Source organism: Leucopleurus acutus, assembly GCF_964270905.1.
Source record: "Leucopleurus acutus genome assembly, chromosome: 10".
In the NCBI taxonomy this organism is placed as follows: Eukaryota; Metazoa; Chordata; class Mammalia; order Artiodactyla; family Delphinidae; genus Leucopleurus; species Leucopleurus acutus.
The window spans coordinates 57,674,012-57,693,442 of NC_139153.1; the positions used below are offsets into that span (position 1 = coordinate 57,674,012).

General features: G+C 41.3%; 1 protein-coding gene across 1 annotated transcript in view; it reads left to right on the forward strand.

The window, feature by feature from the left end:
• NEK10 (NIMA related kinase 10) overlaps positions 1-19,431 on the forward strand; it is a gene marked incomplete at its 3' end in the record, with an annotated part of 310,503 nt that overhangs the window by 185,225 nt on the left and 105,847 nt on the right. The window contains exons 27-29 of the mRNA XM_082847516.1: positions 6,762-6,945; positions 7,040-7,126; positions 8,615-8,669. Coding sequence (XP_082703642.1) covers positions 6,762-6,945; positions 7,040-7,126; positions 8,615-8,669 — 326 coding nt within the window. The remainder of the gene's footprint in view (positions 1-6,761; positions 6,946-7,039; positions 7,127-8,614; positions 8,670-19,431) is intronic.

Consider the following 19,431-nt stretch of genomic DNA (forward strand, 5'->3'; position numbering starts at 1 on the left):
AGTAACACATTCATAGTAGGGGACTTTAACACCCCACTTTCACCAGAGGACCGATCATCCAAAATGAAAATAAATAAGGAAACACAAGCTTTAAATGATACATTAGACAACATGGACTTAATTGATATTTATAGGAAATTCCATCCAAGAACAACGGAATACACATTTTTCTCTAGTGCTCATAGAACATTCTCCAGGATAGATCATAACTTGGGTCACAAATCAACCCTTGGTAAATTTAACAAAATTGAAATTGTATCAAGTATCTTTTCCAACCACAACGCTATGAGACTAGATATCAATTACAGGGAAAGATCTGTACAAAATACAAACACATGGAGGCTAAACAATACACTACTTAATAACGAAGTGATCACTGAGGAAATCAAAGAGGAAATCAATAAATACCTAGAAACAAATGGCAATGGAGACACGATGACCCAAAATCTATGGGATGCAGCAAAAGCAGTTCTAAGAGGGAAGTTTACAGCAATACAATCCTACCTTAAGAAACAGGAAGCATCTCGAATAAATAACCTAACCTTGCACCGCAAGCGGTTAGAGAAAGAAGAACAAAAAAACCCCAACGTTTGTAGAAGAAAAGAAACCATAAAAATTAGATCAGAAATAAATGAAAACGAAATGAAGGAAACGATAGCAAAGATAAATAAAACTAAAAGCTGGTTCTTTGAGAAGATAAACACAATTGATAAACCATTAGCCAGTCTCATCAAGAAAAAAAGGGAGAAGACTCAAATCAATAGAATTAGAAATGAAAAAGGAGAAGTAACAACTGACACTGCACAAATACAAAAGATGATGAGAGATTACTACAAGCAACTCTATGCCAATAAAATGGACAACCTGGAAGAAATGGACAAATTCTTAGAAATGCACAACCTGCCAAGACTGAATCAGGAGGAAATAGAAAATGTGAACAGACCAATCACAAGCACTGAAATTGAAACTGTGATTAAAAATCTTCCAACAAACAAAAGCCCGGGACCAGATGGCTTCACAGGCGAATTCTATCAGACATTTAGAGAAGAGGTAACACCTATCCTTCTCAAACTCTTCCAAAATATAGCAGAGGGAGGAACACTCCCAAACTCATTCTATGAGGCCACCATCACCCTGATACCAAAACCAGACAAGGATGTCACAAAGAAAGAAAACTACAGGCCAATATCACTGATGAACATAGTTGTAAAAATGCTCAACAAAATACTAGCAAACAGAATCCAACAGCAGATTAAACGGATCATACACCATGATCAAGTGGGGTTTATTCCAGGAATGCAAGGATTCTTCAATATATGCAAATCAATCAACGTGATACACCATATTAACAAATTGAAGGAGAAAAACCATATGATCATCTCAATAGATGCAGAGAAAGCTATGACAAAATTCAACATGCATTTATGATAAAAACCCTGCATAAAGTAGGCATAGAGGGCACTTTCCTCAACATAATAAAGGCCATATATGACAAACCCACTGCCAACATCATCCTCAATGGTGAAGAAATGAAAGTATTTCCACTAAGATCAGGAAAAAGACAAGGTTGCCCACTCTTACCACTCTTATTCAACATAGTTTTGGAAGTTTTAGCCACAGCAATCAGAGAAGAAAAGGAAATAAAAGGAATCCAAATCAGAAAAGAATAAGTAAAGCTGTCACTATTTGCAGATGACATGATACTATACATAGAGAACCCTAAAGATGCTAAAAGAAAACTACTAGAGCTAATCAATGAATTTGGTAAAGTAGCAGGATACAAAATTAATGCACAGAAATCTCTGGTATTCCTCTACACTAATGATGAAAAATCTGAAAGTGAAATCAAGAAAACACTCCCATTTACCATTGGAACAAAAAGAATAAAATATCTAGGAATAAACCTACCTAAGGAGACAAAAGACCTGTATGCAGAAAATTATAAGACACTGATGAAGGAAATTAAAGATGATACAAATAGATGGAGAGATATACCATGTTCTTGGATTGGAAGAATCAACATTGTGAAAATGACTCTACTGCCCAAAGCAATCTACAGATTCAATGCAATCCCTATCAAACTCCCACTGGCATTTTTCACAGAACTAGAACAAAAAAATTCACAATTTGTATGGAAACACAAAAGACCCCGAGTAGCCAAAGCAATCTTGCGAAAGAAAAGTGGAGCTGGAGGAATCAGGCTCCCAGACTTCAGACTACACTACAAAGCTACAGTAATCAAGACATTATGGTACTGGCACAAAAACAGAAATATAGATAAATGGAACAGGATAGAAAACCCAGAGATAAACCCACACACATATGGTCACCTTGTCTTTGATAAAGGAGGCAGGAATGTACAGTGGAGAAAGGACAGCCTCTTCAGTAAGTGGTGCTGGGAAAACTGGACAGCTACATGTAAAACTATGAGATTAGATCACTCCCTAACACCATACACAAAAATTAGCTCAAGATGGATTAAAGACCTAAATGTAAGGCCAGAAACTATCAAACTCTTAGAGGAAAACATAGCAGGACACTCTATGACATAAATCACAGCAAGGTCCTTTTTGACCCACCTCCTAGAGAAATGGAAATAAAAACAAAAATAAACAAATGGGACCTAATGAAGCTTCAAAGCTTTTGCACAGCAAAGGAAACCATAAACAAGACCAAAAGACAACCCTCAGAATGGGAGAAAATATTTGCAAATGAAGCAACTGACAAAGGATTAATCTCCAAAATTTATAAGCAGCTCATGCAGCTTAATAACAAAAAAACAAACAACCCAATCCAAAAATGGGCAGAAGACCTAAATAGACATTTCTCCAAAGAAGATGTACAGACTGCCAACAAACACAACATCACTCATCATTAGAGAAATGCAAATCAAAACTACAATGAGATATCATCTCACACCAGTCAGAATGGCCATCATCAAAAAATCTACAAATAATAAATGCTGGAGAGAGAGTGGAGAAAAGGGAACCCTCTTGCACTGTTGGTGGGAATGTCAACTGATACAGCCACTGTGGAGAACAGTATGGAGGTTCCTTAAAAAACTACAAATAGAACTACCATATGATCCAGCAATCCCACTACTCGGCATATACCCTGAGAAAACCATAATTCAGAAAGAGTCATGTACCAAAATGTTCATTGCAGATCTATTTACAATAACCCAGAGTTGGAAACAACCTAAGTGTCCATCATCAGATGAATGGATAAAGAAGATGTGGCACATATATACAATGGAATATTACTCAGCCATAAAAAAACGAAATTGAGCCACTTGTAATGAGGTGGATAGACCTAGAGCCTGTCATACAGAGTGAAGTAAGTCAGAAAGAGAGACAAATACCGTATGCTAACACATATATATGGAATTTAAGAAAAAAATGTCATGAAGAACCTAGGGGTAAGACAGGAATAAAGACACAGACCTACTAGAGAATGGACTTGAGGATACGGGGAGGGGGAAGGGTAAGCTGTGACAAAGCGATAAAGAGGCATGGACATATATACACTACCAAACGTAAGGTAGATAGCTAGTGGCAAGCAGCCGCATAGCACAGGGAGATCAGCTCGGTGCTTTGTGACCTCCTGGAGTGGTGGGATAGGGAGGGTGGGAGGGAGGGAGATGCAAGCGGCAAGAGATATGGGAACATATGTATATATATAACTGATTCATTTTGTTGTAAAGCAGAAACCAACACACCATTGTAAAGCAATTATACTCCAATAAAGATGTTAAAAAAAGGAAAAAATAAATAATAAATTGCATTTTAACAATCCTGCAATCTAAGTTCTCTCCCACCATGATTTCTGTTTTTGACATCATATTTTACATCGTTTTTGTTTTGTGTACCCCTTAATTACTTGTTGCTGACTAAATGCTTTTATTGCTTTTGTCTTTTAACCTTTCTACTATCTTCGTACATGTATATTTACTTTTACCAGTGAGACTTTTCCTTTCGTAATTTTTCTGTTTTTAGTTGGGCCTTTTTCACTTGGAGAAGTACCTTTAACATTTCTTGTAAAGCTGGTTTGGTGGTGCTGAACTCTTAGAGCTTTTGCTTGTCTGTAAAACTCTTCATCTCCATCAAATCTGAATGAGAGCCTTGCCAAGTAGAATATTCTTGGTTGTAAGTTTTTCCCTTTCATTATTTTAACTATATCATGCCACTCCCTTCTGGCCTGCAGTTTCTGCTGAAAAGTCAACTGATAGTTTTATGAGAGTTCCATTGTATGTAACTTCTTGCTATTTTTTTTTGCTGCTTTTAATGTTCTTTCTTTATCTCTAATTTTTGCCATTTTAATTACAATTGACTTGTTGTGGTCCTCTTTGGGGTGATCCTGTTTGGGACTCTCTGTGCTTCCTGAACCTGGATACCTATTTCCTTTCCCAGGTTCAGGGAGTTCTTCAAATATATTCTCTGCCTCTTTCTCTCTTTTCTTCTTCTGGTACCCCTATACCCTATAATGTGAATGTTTGACATTGTCTCAAATGTCTCTTAACCTATCCTCATTCCTCTTTTTCTTTTTTCTCTCCAGTTTCAGTGATTTCCACTACTCTGTCTTCCAGCTCACTGATCTGTTCCTCTATATCATCCAATCTACTGTTGATTCCTTTTAGTGTTTTCTTCATGTCAGTTATTGTATTCTTCATCTCTGTTTGGTTCTTCTTTATATTTTCTAACTCTTTGTTAAAACTTCTGACTTCTCACTCTGTTCATTCAATCTTTTCCTCACTTCTTTGATCATCTTTATCATCAATCATTACCTTGAACTCTGTATTGGGTAGATTGCCTCTCTCTACTTCACTTAGTTCTTCTTCTGGGGTTTTATCATGTTTCTTCTTTGGGAACATATTCCTCTGTCACCTCATTTTGTCTAGTTTTCTGTTTTTATTTCTGTGTATTTGGTAGGTTTCTTAAATTTCCTGACTTTAGAGAAGTAGTCTTTTGTAGGAAACATCCTATGCATCCTGGCAGTACACTCCCCTCTGTCAGCAGAGCTATGTGCTCTAGGGTTGCCCCCTATGTGGGCTGCATGGGTCTTCTTTTGTGGCAGGTTGACCACTGTGAGTGCTCTGGTAGGTGTGGCTGTTCCCTGGTCTAGTTGGTTGCCTGTCAGCTGCTGGTTGTTGGGGCCGGGTCATGACACAGCTGACTGCTGAGCCACTGGTGGTGACATAACTAATGATGGCCCACTGGTGGTGGAGCTGTGGGTCCTGGGGTGGGTGTTGTGGAGCCTGTGTTCCCATGTCTAGTGTTGGCCTGCTTTGGGGCTGATTTCTGACACAGCTGACTGTGGGTTCTGAGGTTTCTCAAAGCTGTTGCTGGTCCACTGGTGAGTGGGGCTGGATTCCAGGGTAGCTGGCTTAGGGGCCCAAGATTTATCAGAACTGGTTTTGGTCTATTGGTGGGCAGGGCCCAGGCCCAGGAAGTCCTAGGGCTGATGTAGGCTTGCTGATGGGTTGGCTGGCTCCTGACAAGGCAGGCTGAAAGTTTGCAGTGGTCATGGTACTGGTATCTGCCCACTAGTTTGTGGGACCAGATCACAGGGTAACTAGCTGGAAGACCTGAGGATCCCTGGTCTAGTGCTTGTGCATTGGTGTATGGGGCTGGTTTCTGGGCCCTCTGGTGGACAGGGTCTTTTTCCATGGCAGCTGTGGGCTCAGGGGGTCTTATGGAAACTGGTCTGCTGATGAGTGGAGCTATATCTTCTCCTGACTATCTGCTTGATCTGAGGCTTCCCAGCACTTGCTCCTACAGGCTGGTGGGCAGGGCTGGGGCCAGTCCTAGTGCTGATAAGCTGGAGGGAGGACTCCACAATGGCACTTGCAGCAACAGTGTCCACATGGTAGAACGAGCTCCCCAAAGTGGCCACCATCAATGTCCATGTCCCCAGGGGAGCTCCACGTGCCTCCTTCTCCTCTGGAAGACTCTCCAAGATCAGCAGGTGGGTATGACCCAGGCTCCTTTCAAGTAATTTCTTATTCCCTAGGTGCTGGAGTGTGTGAACTTTTGTGTGTGTCATATAATAGTGGAGTCTCTGTGTCCTCCTGTCTTCTGGCTCTCCTGAAAGTAAACCCAGCTGGCCTTCAAAAACAAATGTTCTGGGGTCTCGTCTTCCTGGTGCAGGACCCCCGGGATGGGGAGCCTGATGTGGGGCTCAGACCCATTTCTCTTTGGTGAGAACCTCTGCAATTGTAATTATCTTCCCGTTTGAGGGTCACCCACCCAGAGGTATGGGTCTTGACTTACCGTGTCCCTGTCCCTCCTACCTGTCTCGTTGTGGTTCCTTCTTTATATCTTTAGTTGTAGAAGATATTTTCTGTTAGAGTCCAGTCTTTTTCTTCAATAGTTGCTCTGTAAATACTTGTTGTTTTGCTGTGTCCATAGGAGAAGGTGAGCTTAAGGTCTTTCTACTCCTCCATCTTGGCCACCTACCTCCAGAATTATTCTACATTTCTATTCCTTAGTGCTACATTTTCTTTTGTCAGATTGCACAGACCTTTGTTACTCAGCATCTTGCCACATCCATTCTTTTTTGTCCAGTGGTAGCTTGCAGACCCACTTTTTGTAGTTATGGACTGAATGAATTCTATAGCATATGTATAGGTGGAACTAAGGATGCCACTTCAGCACAAATATTTGTAATAATACTTTAGTCATTTTAATATATATTCTAATGAGTTTTAAGTCCTGCAGAAGAAAGGAAAGAAGTGGGTATTACCAACTGAATTTCTCTTTCAGGAATCCTTTGAGAAGGCAAGCTTGAGTAGAAGCAGCAGTGGAGCAGGAAGCCTGAAAAGTGAGCTTTCAGAAAGCACAGACCTGCCGCCTGAGGGCTTCCAGGCCCCCTGTGATAAGGACGAAGACCGAGCCTGTGCTGGAATCTTGTCAGATGATAACTTCAACTTGGAAAATATTGAGAAAGGTATTTCTAGTGAAAGGGTTACAACAAGAATGAACTCTTGACTTCTTTCTGTTTCAAGGTTCATTTTCTCTTTATTTTTTTTATTAATGTGCAGATATATATTCAGAGTTCGATGATGAATTGGACACTTTGGATAACTCAAGCAGCTCCAGTTCAAGCCCTTTGAAGGAATCTACATTCAGTAAGTTTTCTTTTTACCAGTTTGTGGGATTTCAGCAGGTAGAGGTCTGGGAATCATACTTGGGAGTCAAGTAGATGTCATCACACTTACATAAATGAGTAGTTTGTTTCTCAGGTGTAATGCTAATTAGGACAGGTGTGTCTGTCAGTCTTACAGAGCCCAAAGGCCAACGGGCACTGTGGTTTTCCATTGACTCCAGTCAAATGAACAGTTTCATTATTTCTTCCAGCAAATGCAGGTTCTAACTGGGGAGTGGAGATAACTTATTTGGAGACAGACTAAATAACCACAGGAGTAATGGAAGTGATCTTTCATGAGTCTGTTGATTAGAGGTCAGAAACCTGGAGAAGAAATTAGTCTTGGTGTAGACTAAGTTTTGTGCAATTTTATTTACATTAATATAAAGGGATATATTTTCCTTAAAACATTAAAGTAAAATAAATGTTTTAATTGTTTAGAATTATAAAAAGAAGCTATGTAAATTCAGTAAATATGTTCATCTTTACTCTTAATTTGAAACAGTAAAAAAAAAATCAGACTGGGGTATGAGAAAGTAAAGATATATTTAGATAAAATTTAAAGAATCTTCCTCACAGAAAGATAGGATTCAATTCCCTGAACAAATCTGAAACTGAAATAAAAGATCAGTTAAAATAGAAAATGGAGAGAAAAAAATAACTCTTTAAAAAGAGTAAATTGATGGAATATTAAATAAGATAGGTAGAAATACTCTGAAATAAATTAAGTCTAAATAATCCCCTCTCATCAATGACTATACTGTGAAAATTTCATAATAAATGGTTTAAAATAGTGTCCCTAAGGATCAGAGTAGAACTCTAAGGATTTTGCTTCATTCTTTGTCCCTTTCGAAAATTAATTGGTCCATAAAAATGGAGAATAGATGTTCCAGATTTTCTGGGGCAACCCCAAATTCCAACACTCTGTTCTGTTTTCCCTATAAATTCCTGCCTGATAAATAAAATGTCTTGATTTGCAATTGGGAAAACATGAATATTATGCAGTAAAAATATTTGTGCATTTAAACATATGTAGGAAATTCTAGAAGCAATTAATTACTAACTGAGATGAATTTTTAGATGATGGGATATTATGTATCCCCAGTAACAAGGGTGGGGAGGGTCAGTGGGGAAGTGATAAAGGAAAGTTGGACCCTTACACTTTCATGTGGTTACTTCTAGTTTTCTTGGTAAGGGATTTAGGATGATTATGACACAGATATTTTATGAACTTTTTAGCTACTAACAATGGAGTTTCTTTGTTTAGCACCTTTTCTTTGAGAAAAGACCTTTAAACAAACCTGTCAAGTAAATAGTAATACGCAATATTATATTTTGCTGATGCTATAATAAATGAAGACAGTCTTTACAGTAGGTACAATTGGTTAGATATTTTTTAAACAAACAAATGAGTGAATAAATAAAAGATCTGCCACAGGAAAATGTTGTTATTTTTATTTTATTGTTTCAGTCACTTTAAAGAGAAGTTTTAGTGCTTCAGGAGGAGAAAGACAATCCCAAAAAAGGTATGTAGACATTGAGCTCCTAGAAATATTTTTAGACTCTGCAGAGCTGAGCTTTTGGTGGCTAAATTGATGCCTGATAACAGAAGTTATGTGGGTATGTGGTACCAGAGGCTATTGGAGCCCACCCTCCCAGAACTGATTGTACTTTACCAAGGAGTGTACTGGGAAGAGCACTAAGCTTGGGCCTGGGTTTTAGTCTGGCTTTGTGATCCTCAGCCACTCAGTTAGTCTCTCTGAGCTCAAGGGTGGCCCAGGGAGGTAGGGCTTCATGAAATCATCTGGAGGTGTGGCTCCTTATACCTTGTTTTTCTACACCCCTGGGGTATAGGTCTTATGCTCATTGCAAATGTGGCAAATGTGGATCACATCACACCCACATCCAGCCAGCAGGAAGTGGGATGGGAAGTAGAGACATGCCCTTCATTTTATGGATATGACCCAGACGTTGTGTTCTTCCCTCCTGCTCACATATCAGTGGCCACATCTAGCTGCAAGGGAGAATGAATATGTTTGGAGGATTCTGTTTTAAAAGAAGGAATTGTTATTTTGGAATGACTAGCAGTTTCTGCAATAGTTGTCTCTTGGGCTAAGAACTAAAATGAAACTCTTTGATTTGGCCTTTTGCAAGTCCCTGGTAACCTTCATAAGAGCTGTTCAATGGCCTTGGGTGAGGCTGGTGGTGGGAAGCCTGATCATGGTGGTTTTAGAAGTTACAGAGGCAGAGATGGAGAGCAATTGAAGAAAGGAGTGGGCTGACAGTGAGCTGGTAGGGAATGTTTGATGGAAAAAGGCCTTCTAGGATCAGGATGACTGTGGGGTGTGTGGACTGAGGAGAAGCAGCTGATGGAGAGGAGAGATTGAAGATGGTTCCCAGTCTCAGAGCAGCTTGGAGCTAGAGAGCAGGCCTGAAGGGATAGCCATCAACTGTGTCTGAAGAAAGAGAGGCAAAGATAAAATTAAGCTAGAGAGGCAGAGGAGAGGGATATTAGGGAAGATTGTACTTGGTGTTTTTGATTTTGGACACACAAAGCATTGAGCGGTAGCTTGCAGTGAGCAGCGGCTGGAAGCAAGACCTTAGTTCCCTGACTGGGAATCAAACCCTGGTCACCTGGGTGGAAACCAGGAATCTTAACCGCTAGACCACAGGGACAGCAGCTAGAGTCTAAATCCCCAGTCTTTGTCTGCCTTGTAAGGAGGAATCTGACAAGGAGACAGTTGGTATAGAAGAAAGTAAAGTGTTTACTAGAAAAGCAGAGTAGATGCGGAAAGACACACTGGTGAACTCAGCAAGAGAGTTGCAGAAGTCCCGCCTTTGGGAAGTTTAAATCCTTTGTAAGGGGGCAGTCTTCTGGGCCTTTGTCTTCTTGGCCAATCGACTTGCTTTGACCCCATGGCTAATTTATCTCAGGACCCTCCCCTCCGTATGCACACACACCTCAGTCAAGATGGATTTCATCACAAGGGTGTCTGGGAGGGAAAACAGCAAGACATTATGGTCTGGCCTCCCCTGCCTTTTTGACCCCATGGAGCCTTCCTGCATACCTGTAGTGCTTTCCTTCTTCCAAGGATGGGAAATGTGTGACTTCTTGATCTTCTAACAGAGTTTAGCCCCTCTTTCTTCCTGCCATAAAATTGTCCAATGTCTAGTTATTTACCCTATTCCTGTTGTTGTTCCATTTTTTTTTTACCTTTATTGGAGTATAACTGCTTTACAATGGTGTGTTAGTTTCTGCTTTATAACAAAGTGAATCAGTTATACATATACATATGTTCCCAGATCTCCTCCCTCCTGCATCTCCCTCCCTATCCCACCCCTCCAGGTGGTCAAAAAGCACCGAGCTGATATCCCTGTGCTATGCAGCTGCCTCCCACTAGCTATCTTACGCTTGGTAGTGTATATATGTCCATGCTACTCTAACGCCTCATCACAGCTTACCCTTCCGGCTCCCCAAACCCTCAAGTCCATTCTCTAGTAGGTCTGTGTCTTTATTCCCGTCTTACCCCTAGGTTCTTCATGAACTTTTTTTTCTTAAATTTAATGTATATGTGTTAGCATACGTTACCTTTCTCTCTCTTTCTCACTTACTTCACTCTGTATGACAGACTCCAGGTCCATCCACCTCATTACAAATAGCTCAATTTCGTTTTGTTTTATGGCTGAGTAATAATCCATTGTATATATGTGCCACATCTTCTTTATCCATTCATCCGATGATGGGCACTTAGGTTGTTTCCATCTCTGGCTATTGTAAATAGAGCTGCAATGAACATTTTGGTACATGACTCTTTTTGAATTATGGTTTTCTCAGGGTATTGCTGGGTCATATAGTAGTTCTATTTGTAGTTCTTTAAGAAACCTCCATACTGTTCTCCATAGTGGCTGTTCCAATTCACATTCCCACCAGCAGTGTAAGAGCGTTCTCTTTTCTCCACACCCTCTCCATCATTTATTATTTGTAGACTTTTTGATGATGGCCATTCTGACTGGTGTGAGATGATATCTCATTGTAGTTTTGATTTGCATTTCTCTAATGATTAATGATGTTGAGCATTCTTTCATGTGTTTGTTGGCAGTCTGTATATCTTCTTTGGAGAAATGTCTATTTAGGTCTTCTGCCCATTTATGAATTGGGTTGTTTCTTTACTTGTTATTGAGCTGCATGAACTGCTTATAAATTTTAGAGATTAATCCTTTGTCAGTTGCTTCATTTGCAAATATTTTCTCCCATTCTGAGTGTTGTCTTTTGGTCTTGTTTATGGTTTCCTTTGCTGTGCAAAAGCTTTGAAGCTTCATTAGGTCCCATTTGTTTATTTTTGTTTTTATTTCCATTTCTCTAGGAGGTGGGTCAAAAAGGACCTTGCTGTGATTTATGTCATAGAGTGTCCTGCCTATGTTTTCCTCTAAGAGTTTGATAGTTTCTGGCCTTACATTTAGGTCTTTAATCCATCTTGAGCTTATTTTTGTGTATGGTGTTAGGGAGTGATCTAATCTCATAGTTTTACATGTAGCTGTCCAGTTTTCCCAGCACCACTTATTGAAGAGGCTGTCCTATCTCCACTGTACATACTCCCTCCTTTACCAAAGATAAGGTGATCATATGTGCGTGGGTTTATCTCTGGGCTTTCTATCCTGTTCCATTTATCTATCTTTCTGTTTTTGTGCCAGTACCATAATGTCTTGATTACTGTAGCTTTGTAGTATAGTCTGAAGTCAGGGAACCAGATTCCTCCATCTCCATTTTTCATTCTCAAGATTGCTTTGGCTACTCGGGGTCTTTTGTGTTTCCATACAAATTGTGAAATTTTTTGTTCTAGTTCTGTGAAAAATGCCAGTGGGAGTTTGATAGGGATTGCATTGAATTTGTAGATTGCTTTGGGTAGTAGAGTCATTTTCACAATGTTGATTCTTCCAATCCAAGAACATGGTATATCTCTCCATCTATTTGTATCATCTTTAATTTCTTTCATCAGTGTCTTATAATTTTCTGCATACGGGTCTTTTGTCTCCTTAGGTAGGTTTATTCCTAGATATTTTATTCTTTTTGTTGCAATGGTAAATGGGAGTGTTTTCTTGATTTAATTTTCATACTTTTTATCATTAGTGTAAAGGAATGCCAGAGATTTCTGTGCATTAATTTTGTATCCTGCTACTTTACCAAATTCATTGTTTAGCTCTAGTAGTTTTCTTTTAGCACCTTTCGGATTCTCTATGTATAGTATCATGTCATCTGCAAATAGTGACAGCTTTACTTATTCTTTTCTGATTTAGATTCCTTTTATTTCCTTTTCTTCTCTGATTGCTGTGGCTAAAACTTCCAAAACTATGTTGAATAAGAGTGGTGAGAGTGGGCAACCTTGTCTTGTTCCTGATCTTAGTGGAAATGCTTTCAGTTTTTCACCATTGAAGACGATGTTGGCTGTGGGTTTCTCATATATGGCCTTTATTATGTTGAGGAAAGTTCCCTCTATGCCTACTTTCTGCAGGGTTTTTATCATAAATTCGTGTTGAATTTTGTCGAAAGCTTTCTCTGCCTCTATTGAGATGATCATATGGTTTTTGTACTTCAATTTGTTAAAATGGTGTACCATGTTGATTGATTTGTGAATATTGAAGAATCCTTGCATTCTTGGAATAAACCCCACTTGATCATGGTGTATGATCCTTTTAATGTGCTGTTGGATTCTGTTTGCTAGTATTTTGTTGAGGATTTTTGCATCTATGTTCATCAGTGATATTGGCCTGTAATTTTCTTTCTTTGTGACATCTTTGTCTGGTTTTGGTATCAGGGTGATGGTGGCCTCGTACAATGAGTTTGGGAGTGTTCCTCCCTCTGCTATATTTTGGAAGAGTTTGAGAAGGATAGGTGTTACCTCTTCTCTAAATGTCTGATAGAATTCGCCTGTGAAGCCATCTGGTTCTGGGCTTTTGTTTGTTGGAAGATTTTTAATCACAGTTCAATTTCAGTGCTTGTGATTGGTCTGTTCATATTTTCTATTTCTTCCTGATTCAGTCTTGGCAGGTTGTGCATTTCTAAGAATTTGTCCATTTCTTCCAGGTTGTCCATTTTATTGGCATAGAGTTGCTTGTAGTATTCTCTTATCATCTTTTGTATTTGTGCAGTGTCAGTTGTTACTTCTCCTTTTTCATTTCTAATTCTATTGATTGAGTCTTCTCCCTTTTTTTCTTGATGAGACTGGCTAATGGTTTATCAATTGTGTTTATCTTCTCAAAGAACCAGCTTTTAGTTTTATTTATCTTTGCTATCGTTTCCTTCATTTCTTTTTCATTTTTTTCTGATCTGATTTTTTTTTTTCAGTACGCGGGCTTCTCACTGTTTTGGCCTCTCCCATTGTGGAGCACAGGCTCCGGACGCACAGGCTCAGTGGCCATGGCTCATGGGCCTAGCCACTCCACAGCATGCGGGATCTTTCCAGATCCGGGCATGAACCCATGTCCCCCGCATGCGCAGGTGGACTCTTAACCACTGCGCCACCAGGGAAGCCCTGATCTGATTTTTATGATTTCTTTCCTTCTGCTAACTTTGGGGTTTTTTTGTTCTTCCTTCTCTAATTGCTTTCAGTGCAAGGTTAGGTTGTTTATTTGAGATGCTTCCTGTTTCTTAAGGTAGGATTGTATTGCTATAAACTTCCCTCTTAGAACTGCTTTTGCTGCATCCCATAGATTTTGGGTCGTCGTGTCTCCATTGCCATTTGTTTTTAGGTATTTTTTGATTTCCTCTTTGATTTCTTCAGTGATCACTTCGTTATTAAGTAGCGTATTGTTTAGCCTCCATGTGTTTGTATTTTGTACAGATCTTTCCCTGTAATTGATATCTAGTCTCATAGCGTTGTGGTCGGAAAAGATACTTGATACAATTTCAATTTTCTTAAATTTACCAAGGGTTGATTTGTGACCCAAGAGATGATCTATCCTGGGGAATGTTCTATGAGCACTAGAGAAAAATGTGTATTCTGTTGTTCTTGGATGGAATTTCCTATAAATATCAATTAAGTCCATCTTGTCTGATGTATAATTTAAAGCTTGTATTTCCTTATTTATTTTCATTTGGCTGATCTCTCCATTGGTGAAAGTGGGGTGTTAAAGTCCCCTACTATGAATGTGTTACTGTCGATTTCCCCTTTTATGGCTGTTAGTATTTGCTTTATGTATTGTGGTGCTCCTATGTTGGGTGCATAAATATTTACAATTGTTATATCTTCTTCTTGGATCGATCCCTTGACCATTATGTAGTGTCCTTCTTTGTCTCTTCTAATAGTCTTTATTTTAAAGTCTATTTTAAAGTCTATCTGATATGAGACTTGCTACTCCAGCTTTCTTTTGGTTTCCATTTGCAAGGAATACCTTTTTCCATCCCCTTTTAGTCTGTATGTGTCTCTAGGTCTGAAGTGGTTCTCTTTTAGACAGCATATATATGGGTCTTGTTTTTGTATCCATTCAGCCAATCTGTATCTTTTGGTGGGAGCATTTAGTCCATTTACATTTAAGGTAATTATCTATATGTATGTTCCTATTCCCATTTTCCTAATTGTTTTAGGTTCGTTATTTTAGGTCTTTTCCTTCTGTTGTGTTTCTTGCCTAGAGAAGTTCCTTTAGCAGTTGTTTTAAAGCCTGTTTGGTGGTGCTGAACTCTCTCAGCTTTTGCTTGTCTGTAAAGATTTTAATTTCTTCATCAAATCTGAATGAGTTCCTTGCTGGGTAGAGTAATCTTGCTTGCAGGTTTTTCTCCTTCATCACCTTAAGTATGTCCTGCCAGTCCCTTCTGGCTTGCAGAGTTTCTGCTGAAAGATTAGCTGTTAACCTTATGGGGATTCCCCTGTGTGTTATTTGTTGTTTTTCCCTTGCTGCTTTTAATATGTTTTCTTTGTATTTAATTTTTGACAGTTTGATTAATATGTGTCTTGGCATGTTTCTCCTTCGATTTATCCTGTATGGGACTCTCTGTGCTTCCTGGACTTGATTAACTATTTCCTTTCCCATATTAGGGAACTTTTCAACTACAATCTCTTCAAATATTTTCTCAGTCCCTTTCTTTTTCTCTTCTTCTTCTGGAACCCCTATAATTCGAATGTTGGTGCATTTAATGTTGTCCCAGAGGTCTCTGAGACTGTCCTCAGTTCTTTTTATTCTTTTTTCTTTATTCTGCTCTGCAGTAGTTATTTCCACTATTTTATCTTCCAGACCACTTATCCGTTCTTCTACATCAGTTATTCTGCCACTGCTCCCATGTAGAGTATTTTGCATTTCATTTATTGTGTTGTTCATCATTGTTGTTTCATCTTTAGTTCTTCTAGGTCCTTGTTAAATGTTTCTTGCATTTTCTCTATTCTATTTCCAAGATTTTTTTTTTTGTGTGGTGCATGGGCCTCTCACCGCCGTGGCCTCTCCTGTTGTGGAGCACAGGCTACAGACGTGCAGGCCCAGCAGCCATGGCTCACAGACCCAGTCGTTCTGTGGCACGTGGGATCCTCCCAGACCGGGGCACAAACCCGCATCCCCCGCATCGGCAGGTGGACTCTCAACTACTGTGCCACCAGGGAAGCCCTATTTCCAAGATTTTGGATCATCTTTACTATCATTATTCTGAATTCTTTTTCCGGTTGACTGCCTATTTCCTCTTCATTTATTAGGTCTGATGGGTTTTTTCCTGCTCCTTCATCTGCTGTGTGTTTTTCTGTCGTCTCATTTTGCTTATCTTACTGCGTTTGGGGTCTCCTTTTTGCAGGCTACAGGTTTGTAGTTCCCGTTGTTTTTGGTGTCTCTCCCCAGTGGCTGAAGTTGGTTCAGTGGGTTGTGTAGGCTTCCTGGTGGAGGGGACTAGTGCCTGTGTTCTGGTGGATGAGGCTGGATCTTCTCTTTCTGGTGAGCAGGTCCACGTCCAGTGGTGTGTTTTGGGGTGTCTGTGGACTTATTATGATTTTGGGCAGCCTCTCTGCTAATGGGTGGGGTTGTGTGCCTGTCTTGCTAGTTGTTTGGCATAGGGTGTCCAGCACTGTAGCTTGCTGGTCATTGAGTGAAGCTGGGTGCTGGTGTTGAGATGGAGATCTCTGGGAGATTTTTGTCATTTGATATTATGTGGAGCTGAGAGGTCTCTTGTGGACCAGTGTCCTGAAGTTGGCTCTCCCACCTCAGAGGCACAGCACCGACTCCTGGTTGCAGCACCAAGAGCCTTTCATCCACACGGCTCAGAATAAAAGGGAGAAAAAGCAGGAAGAAAGAAAGAAAGAAAGAAAGAAAGAAAGAAAGAAAGAAAGAAAGAAAGAAAGAAAGAAAGAAAGAAAAGAAAGAAGGAAGGAAAGAGAAAGAAAGAATGAAAAAAAGAAAGAAAGAAGGAAGGAAACAATGGAGGGAGGGAGGGAGTAAGGAAGGAAGGATGGAAAGAAGGGAAGAAAGAAAGAAAGAAGATAAAATAAAATAAAGTAAGATAAAATTAAATAAAGTTATTAAAATAAAAAATAATTATTAAGAAAAAAATTATTTTAAGGAAAAAAAAAGAAAATGGATGGATACAACCGTAGACAAATGGTGGAAGCAAAGCTATACAGACAAAATCTCACACAGAATCATACACATACACACTCACATTAAGAGGAAAAGGGGAAAAATTAATATATCTTGCTCCCAAATTCCACCTCCTCAATTTGGGATGATTTGTTGTCTATTCAGGTATTCCACAGATGCAGGGTACATCAAGTTGATTGTGGAGCCTTAATCCGCTGCTTCTGAGGCTACTGGGAGAGATTTCCCTTTCTCCTCTTTGTTCTCACAGCTCCTGGGGCTCAGCTCTGGATTTGGCCCCGCCTCTGCATGTAGGACGCCGGAGGGCGTGGGTTCTTCACTCAGACAGCACGGGGTTAAAGGAGCAGCTGCTTCAGGGACTCTGGCTCACTCAGGCCGGGGGGAGGGAGGGGTACGGAGTGCAGGTGATCCTGTGGCAGCAGAGGCCGGCGTGACGTTGCACCAGCCTGAAGTGCACCGTGCATTCTCCCGGGGAAGTTGTCCCGGGATCACGGGACCCTGGCAGTGGCGGGCTGCACAGGCTCCCCGGAAGGGGGGTGTGGATAGTGACCTGTTCTTGCACACAGGCTTCTTGGTGCCGGCAGCAGCAGCCTTAGCATCTCATTCACGTCTCTGGGGTCCGCGGTTCGTGACGTCTCTGGAGCTCCTTTAAGCAGCACTCTTAATCCCCTCTCCTCATGCACCAAGAAATAAAGAGGGAAGAAAAAGTCTCTTGCCTCTTCAGCAGGTCCAGACTTTTCCCCGGACTCCCTCCCGGCTAGCCATGGTGCACTAACTCCCTGCAGTCTGTGTTCACGCCGCCATCCCAGTCCTCTCCCAGCATCTGACCAAAGTCAGAGCCTCAGCTCCCAGTCCTGCCCGCTCCAGCAGGGGAGCAGACAAGCCTCTCAGGCTTGTGAGTGCTGGTCGGCCCTGATCCTCTGTGCAGGAGTCTCCCCGCTTTGCACCCTGCACCCCTGTTGCTGTGCTCTCCTCTGCGGCTCCGAACATTTCCCTCTCTGCCACCCGCAGTCTCCGCCCGAGACGGGGCTTCCTCATGTGTGGAAACCTTTCCTCCTTCACAGCTCCCTCCCACTGGTGCAGGTCCCGTTCTTATCCTTTTGTCTCTGTTTATTCTTTTTGCTTTTGCCCTACCCAGGTACATGGGGACTTTCTTGCCTTGTGGGAGGTCTGAGGTCTTCTGCCAGTGTTCAGTAGGTGTTCTGTAGGAGTTGTTCCACGTGTAGATTTATTTCTGGTGTATCTGTTGGGAGGAAGGTGATCTCCACATCTTACTCTTCCGCCATCTTCCCCTCGTCCTGTTATTTCTTATATTGAAGTGTAGGTCTCAAAATGTAGACAGGAGGCTGGTCATAAATATGTAGCCCAGAGCCCATTTGTCTCTTGCCTCAGGAAATGTAAACAGGAGGCTGGTAGTGAATGTCTGGCCTGGAGCCCATCTTTTTTTGCACCAGGAAATGCGAATAGGAGGCCGGTTGTAAATGTCTAGCCTGGAGCCCATCTACCTCCTGCCTCAGTTTCTGTTTATTAGATGATGTTCCAGCTCACTGCTGAGAGGACAGTCTAGTCTGAGGAGTGTGATCAACTGGTAAGAGCCAGCGTTGAAATGGCAGGGGACTGAGCAGGGACAGGCAGAGGGCTGCCAGCAGCTCTGGGTCTATGGAAGCAGTGCAGGCCAGGCCATGTGTAAGTGGGTGTGCTTTACCAGTCAGGCTTTGTGGATACAGGAAGAAACCTGACTCAGGCTGACTTATGCCACAGCGGGGTTCATTGGAAGGCTTTCAAGGACTCACATAATTAGGGAACTTGTAGAATCAACCTATGAAGGGATAGGAGCCAGGTCAGCCCCTGAAGTCTGTGGAGGAGGCACTCCTGGAAGACTTGTCAAGGCTCTAATGCGGGCCTGAATGAGCTCCCAGCTTGTTTGCTTTGTCTCTGTGTCACCTCTCTTAGGATCCAGTGTCCTGCAACAGAATTGGGTTGGCCTGGCTTGGATCAGGCCCTATTCCCTGCTGTGGAGAGGTCTGAGCCCCTTCACTGGCAGCCCCTTTGGGTCCCTCGGGGGCCTTGCCACAGGGAGTAGGTGTGGATGCCTAGCAGTCCAAATGGGACCACAATCACTGCTGGGTATGAGGGTGCCAGGAAGAGCATAAGGGAAATGAATTTCAGAATGAAGAACCTGCCTAGTGAAATCTTGAGGGCTTCAGTTAGGTGGCAAAGGAAGGGTCACATAGAAAATATTTTGTTTTGTTTTGTTTAGTCAAATACACAACATCACTGATAACTTTATCTTTTCCAAGTGAGGGTCAGGAAGGGTTAGGGTGGAGACTTTTTACTTCCTAAATCTTTTCTGATGTCACTAGAAACAAAACCCAAGGAAACCTATCAGACTGCATAATATACCAGCAGGATCACTATATCCTGAAGGACCTCTCCCACTTCCCATCTCTGGATGCCCACCCCAACCCAGCAGCTCTGCTTCTACTTGCTGTGGACAAGGAAGCCACATGCAGGAGCCTGGAACATGGGAGCTCTTGCCTGCTCAGCCCAAGAAGTGAGGGGACAGGTGTGGGAGATGTGAGCCTGGCCGTGGAGCTGGGGGTCTGAGCGGCACCATGGAGTGGGTATGTCCTCCTCAACTCTGGCACCAGAGCTTCTCTACCTTAACCACATCATGAGTTCAGTAGACTTTTGTGAGCTGGTCTGGAAATCTGTCCACTGCCT